General features: G+C 38.3%; 1 protein-coding gene across 13 annotated transcripts in view; it reads right to left on the bottom strand.

The window, feature by feature from the left end:
• CDC27 (cell division cycle 27) overlaps positions 1–10261 on the bottom strand; it is a 69467-nt gene that overhangs the window by 49788 nt on the left and 9418 nt on the right. For 7 of the 13 annotated variants that reach the window (XM_031011160.2, XM_031011161.3, XM_031011162.3 and 4 more), the window contains exons 3-4: positions 2006–2153; positions 16–141 (exon numbers count right to left, since the gene is read on the bottom strand). In XM_031011160.2, the coding sequence (XP_030867020.1) occupies positions 16–141; positions 2006–2153 (274 nt within the window). The remainder of the gene's footprint in view (positions 1–15; positions 142–2005; positions 2154–10261) is intronic. The other 6 variants (XM_063706319.1, XM_031011164.3, XM_055387773.2 and 3 more) reach the window with 1 other exon arrangement.

Genomic DNA, 10261 nt, shown 5'->3' with positions numbered 1-10261 from the left:
ATCATTCTTACTTACCAATATACATGTCCCAACAATGAAAGAGTAAAGCAAGCTGAATCACCAAACTCAGTAACAATATCATCATGGCTTTTCTGCTTATTAAACACTCCACCAGATAAGATTTGTTCCCCTTCTGCAAGCCTTTAAAATACAAATTTAAAGATTTTTAAAAACCAATATAAAAAGCAGTTCATGTAAACATATTCTTCATTACCAAAGCGCATCTAACTATGGAGACACAAATTTTTTCTCTCTCTCTTTCCTTTTCCTTCCTTCCTTCATCCCTCCCTCTCTCTGTCTTCCTTTCTTTAAAGAGATAGGGTCTTGTTTTGTTACCCAGGCTAGATTGCAGTAGTACAATCATAGTTCACATGGCCTCAAATTCCTGGACTCAGGTGAGCCTCTTGCATCAGCCTTGTGAGTAGCTGGGACTACAGGTGCACACCACCACACCCAGCTAATTTTTAATTTTTTTGTAGAGACAGGGTCTCACTATGTTGACCAGGCTGGTTTCAAACTCCTGGGCTCATGCAATCCTCTCATCTCATGGGATCACAAGCATGAGACACTGCACCTGGCCAATTTGTTTTTTGTAAAAAAAATTTTTTTTAATTACAATAGTGGCAAACACTTATTTAGAATCATTTGAGAGGCTGGAAATTTATGATCTTAAAATTTCACTTTTACCTTTAAAAACAGAATCAATTACATTTAGTCTCTGTATGTACAAATCCAGTCTGAGCAACATATTCATTACTCATGTCAGAAGGAACAGAAGATGATTACTATACTCGGGGAGAAAATACAAATGGTTCTTCATTAACAAACATGGTGGTCCTTTTTACTTCCTTAAAATAGAAATGTATATGCAAATTAAACAAGACTAACATAGTTTAATTAAAAATTGCATACTTATGCCCGGCACAGTGGCTCAAGCCTATAACCCCAGCATTGTGGGAGGCCAAGGTGGGAGGACAGCTTGAACCCAAGAGTTCAAAACCAGCCTGGGCAACATAGTGAGACCCCATCTATACAAAAAATAAGAAAATTAGCCAGGTGTAGTGACACGTGTCTGCAGCTCCAGCTACGTGGGAGGCTGAGATGGGAGGATCGCTTAGGCCCAGATGGGGACTGCAGTGAGCCATCATCACCCCACTGCACTCCAGCCTGAGCAACACAGCAGGACCCTTTCTCTAAAAAAAGGAAAAAAAACTGGCAAATTACATAAGAAAGATTTTTAAGAATTCCACATTAGGATCTTTGAAATTTAAAAGTAATTCAACAACAGATGTCTCAGAAATTTCAGATATTTTAGCTAGTTTTAATTAAAAAGCCATCAATTAGTCACTGGACAGATAATATAGTTATTGATCAGTCTATGGTGAGACTTACTTGTATCTTCCCCTTGTAAACCTACAAGCCAATTATACATACAGGCTTTTACAAATATCTAACACCGTTTACACATGTGACCGTTTAGTCCCTTTTACCATTATTCCATCTCTTACAGTACAGAAAAGAATTGAATAGAACCTAACTATCTGTATCTCTAAATGCCTCCAAATTTGGTATAGGGACAGCTGACTTGGTTTAACTGTAATGTGCAAAAGAAGTACTCAATAAAATGATCTTGAAAGGAAACTATACAATCACCTAAACACAAGGGAGCCTTAATCTCAAGTGAGCTGGTGGGTTTTCAGGCTTATTCAAATTGGTCTAACACTGAAAGCAAAGAAAACGAAATATTTGTGATCATTTAAGAAACCAATAAGAATCGGTTATAACTTAAGTTTCTCCAGAGTTAAACTCTATTATTTATTACCATAACAATGAAATCTCCATAATATAAATAATGCCATAGGCAACAGTGTAAACATTTTGAATGTTACTGAAATAGATGGAAAACAGGGAAGAAAGGGAATCAGAGTTTAATCTGAAATGAATTTTATCCAAAATTCAACAGTGTAAGTAAAACAAAATAGCTAGAAAATATTTTAAAACTTACTTGCTGAGATCAACACAACATTTTGCAAGCAGGTATTTGCATTGCGGTGTAGTACAACTGTGTCCTTTCAAGAGTCTATATGCTTTATATGCCTTTCCTGAGCGGTAATAACAGGTTGCCAGTAAAAACAACGCTTCTTCTGAGTGTACTAAAAACAGACATTTTTTAAAAAGGCTATTGTTCAGTATATTGAATGATAATCAGTTTATCATGCAATAAACAAGTTTAGCAAAAAAAAAAAAAATTAGGCTTGCTATTTTAACACAAAACAATCACTTATTAATTCAAATTTGAATTATGGAGAAACGGTTTGCTTATAGCAAAGTCAGTTCCTTAGATCTTGATTACTTTTCTCTATAAGAAACCAAGGAAATAATACAATGAAGACAATCATGGTATTCTCCGTAAATATTTAAGAAAAGCATACACACACAGAAACACCCCTGCCTTTAAACAGACTACCAGTAAAGGATCTTGTTTTTAGGTAATATTTTTCTAATAAATCTTTTGGGAGGATAGAAGTCAAATTTCATTAGCAAGAGAAACCTGAGTGTAAATAAATCTAACTACCAATATGAAATAATTTCTATATTTTAAAAGGACCAGATTGAAAAAAAATCCACTTGTTTTGCTTTAACATCAAATATACATTAAATTATATTTAAGATAAATTATAAATTGTGAATGCTCACACCATTTTAACATTCAGTTGACAGACTATAGTAACAATAATTAAATTACATTACAATAGCAAGAGCTGAGTTATCTATCAATCTGTCCCTCCTTTTTACATTAGGAAATGCCCCCTGCCTTCTTAATGCAAGTGGCATTTTTCACCCTTATTTAGTCTATGTCTCTACTAAACTGATCATCACTTCACTTCTATCCCCACAATCCAGGGTCTACAGAGGCAACAACAAAGAGGATGGAAAGAGAGGGAAAACCACAAAACTGTGCTTCTAAAAATGGGTTATGCAATAATACCAGTGAGCTGAAGGATCTTCTAAGCCAGTGGTTCTCAAAGTGTGGTCCTTGTACCAGTATCAGCATAACTTGGAAACTTGCTAGAAATGAAAATTTTTGTGTCCCATCTCATACCCACTAAATTAGTAATTCTGGGAGTAGGAACCAGTAATCTACGTGGTTAACAAACTCTGCAAGTGATTCTGTGGCATTCTCAAGTTTGAGAACCACTGTTGTAAAGTACAAGACAAACTTGCCACATCTTTTTAAATAGTTAACATCATTCTAAGAGTTTGGATAAAAAAGTAATTTGAAATTTTATTTCTAAGTTTTTTGTCACAGATATGTGCAAGCAAAAACCAACAGAACCCTTCTTCTCTGGTCCATCTTATGGTTTTTTATGAAACCACAGTGTAAAAAATAATAAATAGTAAATGATAAGAAATTTTGGCAGATGTGTTTTAATGAGATGTATAGTAGTATTAGTGCTGCAGGTACAAAAAAAAAAAAGAATGGGGCACTCACTGCAGTAGGAATAAACTATTAATTTTACTGAGCTACAACTTCTAATTTACATAAGTTAGAAAGTTTGATTTCCTCTAGATTTTACAATGGTCTGGTTTCTTTTCACCTTATAAGTTTTTAAAAACTATTGATTATACCAATAAACAATGGCTCCCACAAACTAATTTAACTCCCAGTCACAGTAATGCTGTCTCAATTGTTTACAAATATTTGATTATGTGTAGGTCCACTTTCACTGCAATAAAATTGCCTAATAAAGACACCAACTATTCTTTTTGTGTGTACGTGTGCGTGTGTAATTTTAGTGTAATACTGCAATTAGCTTTTTGAAGCATAATAACTTAAAAATTATATGTTCAAATGGGATACGGATTGGTGATTTAGGCAAAACTTAAAAATAATGAAACTGGCTAGGCGTGGTGGCTCATGCCTGTAATCCTAGCACTTTGGGAGGCTGAGGCAGGCAGATCACCTGAGGTCAGGAATTCAAGACCAGCCTGGCCAACATGGCGAAACCCCGTCTTCTACCAAAAATACAAAAATTAGCCAGGCGCGGTGGCGCAAGCCTGTAATCCCAGCTACTCCGGAGGCTGAGGCAGGAGAATCGCCTGGACCCAGGAGGCAGAGACTGCAGTGAGCCGAGATCGTGCCACTGCACTCCAGCCTGGGTGACAGAGTGAGATTCTGTTTAAATAAATAAATAAATAAATATAATGAAACTGTCAGATAAGGAAGCAAATCCAGAGCAATCTGAAGTGTTGTGACACGGGTGGTTTCTTAGGCTCCTCACAAGTAACTTGGCAGCAGAAAAAGATAACAGTACCCCAAACACAACTAAAGAAGCAGTGGTAAGCAGCCATAAATCTAAAAAGCACAGAATATGTTTACTGGATAGGATCGACAAAGATTTCATCTAGAACAGTAACTCCAACTTACGGATAATGGCTGTCTGAAATGCCACGTTCAGAAAACTTCTTGAGGCTGATCACGGCCTAGCTACCAAGAGTAGTGATCAAAATAACAGGATCCAGAAACAGTTATAGATGTTTGCATGTCACTTATTTACCATCCTTTATTTACAGACTTAATTAAAATATGGGATTAGAATTATAAGGTCCATAATATATTTCATAATCATGAATGAAGTTAGCATTGACTCCATTAAGTCACTCTTAAAGTAATATTGAGAAATCAATCGTGTACTAGTTAAATTATACTATGTCCATGTGATGAAAAATACAGACATAGAAAGATTTCCAGAATGTACTGCTAAAGTGAAAAAACAAACAAATTAAGCCTGTAATCCCAGCACTTTGGGAGGCCGAGGCAGGTGGATCACCTGAGGTCAAGAGTTCAAGGCCAGCCTGGCCAACATGGTGAAACCCCATCTCTACTAAAAATACAAAAATCAGCCGGGTGTGGTGGCGTGCAACTGTGATCCCAGCTACTTGGGAGGCTGAGGCAGAACAATCACTTGAACCCGGGAGGCAGTGGTTGCAGTGAGCCGAGATCATGCCACTGCACTCCAGCCTGGGCAACAGCAAAACTCGGTTGAAACAGGACTATCGAAACAGGACAGGACAGGACAGGACAGGAAAGGAAAGGAGAGAGAGAAAGAAAGAAAGAGAGAAAGAGAGAGAGAGGAAGGAAGGAAGGAAGGAAGGAAGGAAGGAAGGAAGGAAGGAAGGAAGGAAGGAAGGAAGGAAGTTGTAGCAGCACTACTGAAGTTCCTCTTCTTACAAACAGGTTTGGCTTCAAAATTGGAAAGGTCTTTTGAGTATAAGTCCAAAATAATTAAGAGGGGTTTAACCTTGCATCCTCCAGATACATTTACATCAAACAGAAAGGTAAATTAGTCTTTCAAAGCTTTTAAACCAGATAGACGCCTCTTCTTCACACTGATTTATAATCTAAATAAGCAGCCTTTCTAAAATGGACCAATTTTGACAAATTTAAAATTTGTTGAGGTGACTGTTCTTTACCTAGCCTTGATAAACTATACAAATATCAGAGAAGCCCTCAGAGGTTAGAGTACTCTGTGGCTACCCTGTCATGAACTCTGATGTTGTGTGAATTTAAGGGCATAGAACCTATGGAACTTTTTATGATTTGTGACACATGTTTCAAATTGATTATCTGGGCCAGGCACAGTGGCTCATGCCTGTAATCTCAGCACTCTGGGAGGCCAAGGTGGGCAGATCACTTGAGTCCACGAGTTGGAGACGAGCCTGGCCAACATGGCGAAACCCCATCTCTACTAAAAATACAAAAATTAATCAGGCATAGTGGTGCATGTCTGTAATTCCAGCTTCTTGGGAGGTAGAGGTACAAGAATTGCTTGAACCTGGGAGGCAGAGGTTGCAGTAAGCTGAGATCACGCCACTGCACTCCAGCCTGGGCAACAGAGTGAGACTCTGTCTCAAAAGAAAAAAAATAAAACAAATTGATTATCTGTTAAGTTTTTAAATCAACTATAAGTAGTATGACATGTGGATTAAAGTACCGACTCTGAAGCTAGAGTGCTTGGGTTCAGATTCTGGCACTTCAACCTACTAGCTATGACTTAGGGCAGACTTACTTAACTTCTCTGACCCTCATTTTTTTCTCATCCGATAAGGACTATGATACCTACCTTTAAAGGGTGCTGTTAGGATTAAATGACTTAATACATGCACAGCAATTAGGATAGTATCTGACACATAGTGAAGGCTGTATGTGCTATTATTTTAATTATTGGCCTTCTCTTAAATTTACAATACCTGAATAGATATTTGATATTAATGCGGGGGGTACATAAGTGTCCCTGAGCCACATGCTCAAGTAATTCTATTTCATCAACTTTTTTTTTTTTTCTGTTTTCAATTGTATGGAGGCTATACTTTTCTTATATTTCATTATTCATTCTGTTGTTCAGAGTCATTTCTACTGTTGAACATTTCATCTACATATGCAACTTTAGCATATGAATACTATTCTCAATGTTTACATTTATTTACATCCTGCATTTCAATACCAACTGGTTTTATACCTGTTGTTAATGATGGGGTTAATAGTACTCTTAAGTATTTTAAAACCACGCTTAGAGTAAAAAGACCACAAATAAAAGAGGGCTGGAAGAAGTTTTAAAAGGCTCCTTAGTGTTTGAGGCAGAAAATGGCAATATGTGAGGAGAAAAAAGATGGCCAAATTGTGCAGGGCTTTGTAAACTGTGTAAAGATTTAGGAACAGATCCTTACAACAATTAGATACTTCTGAAGGGCTTTAAGAAGGAACACAAATTTGGGAGGGGAAAAGGAACAGGCAGGGAACGGGAGATAAGGAAAATTCAGTTAGTGGTATCTTAGGTTAGATTTGAATATATTGAGTTTGATGTGTCTGTGAAACATCCAAGTTAATTCAATGAAAATAGGTGAGTCTTGGATCAATAAAGGCCTCAAAATGATACATTATTCCACATCTTTAGTAGAATTCTGGATATTCTTTAATACTGATCTTAACACAATCTGGTAGTTTTTTTTTATATGTTGCCATTTGTACGCATATATTTCTGTGAGTTTGGGCTCTCAGTATCCTGGTTAATAGAAAAGAAACAGATGCTGAACGTTTTACTCTGGTTCAGTTCTCTCCCACTGAGCCTAATTTACTAAAATTGATACACCCAATGCAATCTATACATCTTACCCACTAATCACTAAGACAGGTAGAAAATTGGTGAACGATTTTACGGTCATTTAAAATGCATTCAAGTAGGGCGCAGCAGCACACGCCTGTATTCCTAGCTACTTGGGAGGATCGCTTGAGCCCAAGTGTTTGAGGCCAGCATGGGCAACATAGGGAGATCTTGACTTAAAAAAAAAATGTTTAAAAAGTACTAATATTAAAAAATAAAGGCCGGATACAGTGGCTCCCACCTGTATTCCCAGCACTTTGGGAGGCCAAGGTGGACAGATCACTTGAGGCTAGGAGTTTGAGACCGGCTTAGCCAACATGGTGAAACTCCACCTCTACTAAAAATACAAAAATTAGCTGGGCGTGGCCGCAGGCACTTATAATCCCAGCTACTCAGGAGGCTGATGCAGGAGAATTGCCTGAACCTGGGAGGCAGTCAGCCGAGATTAGGCCACTGCACTGCAGCCTGGGTGACAGAGGGAGACCCTATCTGAAACAAACAAACAAAAACATTTCGCAGTGTGGGATGTAAAACCCACATTAATTTAAGATAAAACAGTAGACCTTAAGCAATTTTGAACTCTGGGCTAGGACCCTCAAAATAACCTAGGAATACATGTTGACACAAGGTTTTCAGCTGTTTCTCTTTCTTTTCCTTTCACTAGTTCCAATCCTCTTAGTCTCATAGAGTTCCATAGGTAGCAATTACTTATGAAAAAAATGCACACAAAACTTATGTCTGGTTGATTTTCTGAACATAACTCTTATTTTATATGTGTGTGTGTACACACACACACATATCTCCAAAGAGCTATCATACTAGTTGCATTAATGTATTTTTTTCCTCATAGTCTAACACTATTTCTATTTGTTGTATAGCACTTATTTCTATTCATTCTTAACAGTTAATTAACAAAAGAGAAAAACCTTGGTCAAGGGGATCAGGTATTGGTGGTGGGAAAGAAAAATACATGCTTACAATGGGGGAAGGGAATTTATTGGAGGGAGATGGTAAAATTAGGACAGTTTTTCCAAAACAGCAAATCTCAACTCACTAGTGGACTGTGATGTCAATTTAGTGGTTATCAGCCTACGTTAAAACAACAACAACAGGCTGGGCGCGGTGGCTCACGCCTGTAATCCCAGCACTTTGGGAGGCCGAGGCGGGCGGATCACGAGGTCAGGAGATCGAGACCATCCTGGCTAACATGGTGAAACCCCGTCTCTACTAAAAATACAAAAAAATTAGCCGGGCGTGGTGGCGGGCGCCTGTAGTCCCAGCTACTCGGGAGGCTGAGGCAGGAGAATGGCGTGAACCCGGGAGGCGGAGCTTGCAGTGAGCGGAGATCGCGCCACTGCACTCCAGGCTGGGTGACAGAGCGAGACTCCGTCTCAAAAAAAAAAAAAAAAAAAAAAAAAAAAAAACAACAACAACAACAAAACCACTCAATGGAAAATATTAGAGTGTATCATATCTAACAAGGGTAAAAAAAATCTGGCCAGGCCACAGTGGCTCACGTCTATAATCCCAGCACTTTGGGAGGCGGAGGTGGGAGGATTGCTTGAGATCAGGAATTTAAGACTGGCCTGGGCAACATTGTGAGATCTCGTGTTCTCAAAAATACAAAAATTAGCTGGGCATGGTAGCATGTGCCTGTAGTCTCATCTAGTAGGGAGGTTGAGGTGGGAGGATTGTTTGGGCCTGGGAGGTCAAGGCTGAAGTGAGAAAAGATCACATGACTGCACTCCAACCTGGGTGACAGGCTATCTCAAAAATAAATAAATAAATAAAAATAAAAATAAGAAAAAAAAAAAACCCTGAAAAGTCACTGTATTAGGATATGTTAGGGGAGAGAGGGAACCTGTAAAGGACTTTCTATGTGCCAGAAACTACAGCAGACTCTTTACATATTTTACTGTATTTAGTCCTTAAAACTATCTTGTTAAACAGATATTTCTCTTCTATTTTAAAGATAAGGAAAATAAGGCTCAGAATGACTTTTGGCTTAAGATCAAATGGCAAATGAGTATCTGAATTCAGATTCTCTTTCCTTTTTCCTTTTTTTTTTTTTGAGACGGAGTCTTGCTCTGTTGCCCAGGCTGGAGTGCAGTGGTGTAATCTCGGCTCACCGCAACCTCCGCCTCCCGGGTTCAAGCGATTCTCCTGCCTCAGCCTCCTGGGTGGCTGGGATTACAGGCATGTGCCACTACGCCGGCTAATTTTGTATTTTTTAGTAGAGATGGGGTTTCTCCATGTTGGTCAGGCTGGTCTCAAATTCCCAACCTCAGGTGATCTGCCCACCTCAGCCTCCCAGATTCTCTCTTATATCATTCTGCTGTTCCTTCTTTCTGATCCCACAGTCTCAGGCCGACTATAAATGTCGAGAGAAAGACAAATGGGCAACAAAGAACTAGTGAAACTGAGAAATTATTTCAAGAATTTGACTTACAGAAGATCCTACTGATCAACTGCTTTAGCCTCATGCCTTGTTGGATGTCTTTCTCCAAATATAGAAACTGCTACTAGTGACGTAGGAGGCCCCTGAGCAAACAGGTTACTTCTAGCATATCAACTGATATTGTCCAGCCAAGAAAACTGTTGCCAAGAATTCTGAGGTTGGTTCAGTGGGAATGAGTACTATAATGGATTAGTGATGCCTACTATGGTTGCAAATCAGAGAAGTGGTAATTGCTACCCTTGGGAAAGCGGAATCAGACAGATTACTAGTTACCGCCTGTGGACATTAGTCTCAGTTCTTCATCCAGAAAATGGCAATAGCAATGTCTATTTGATAGGATTATTGAAGATTAAATTAGTAACTAATATTAAATACTTAGAGTACCTAGTATACAGTAAGAAATCAATAAGTGATAGAATTATTGTTATTATTACTGAGCCAGGATAGTATCTGCTCTTACTACACTTAATTCTAAAATCTTTCCTCATATAAATATGGTTAAACCGAATGGTTAGGTTCTATATTGAAAGAAACTAACATTTACTGAGCAACTTTCCAAGTGCCAAGCATTGTATCAGGCACATAAATAATGTGGACTAAACAGCTTTATGTGGACTAATCTGGGAATCTTACCACCAAT

Source organism: Gorilla gorilla, chromosome 4, assembly GCF_029281585.2.
Source record: "Gorilla gorilla gorilla isolate KB3781 chromosome 4, NHGRI_mGorGor1-v2.1_pri, whole genome shotgun sequence".
Lineage (NCBI taxonomy): Eukaryota > Metazoa > Chordata > Mammalia > Primates > Hominidae > Gorilla > Gorilla gorilla.
Note: the sequence above shows the minus strand (reverse complement) of the source record. Positions and strands in the feature narration are given on the sequence as shown.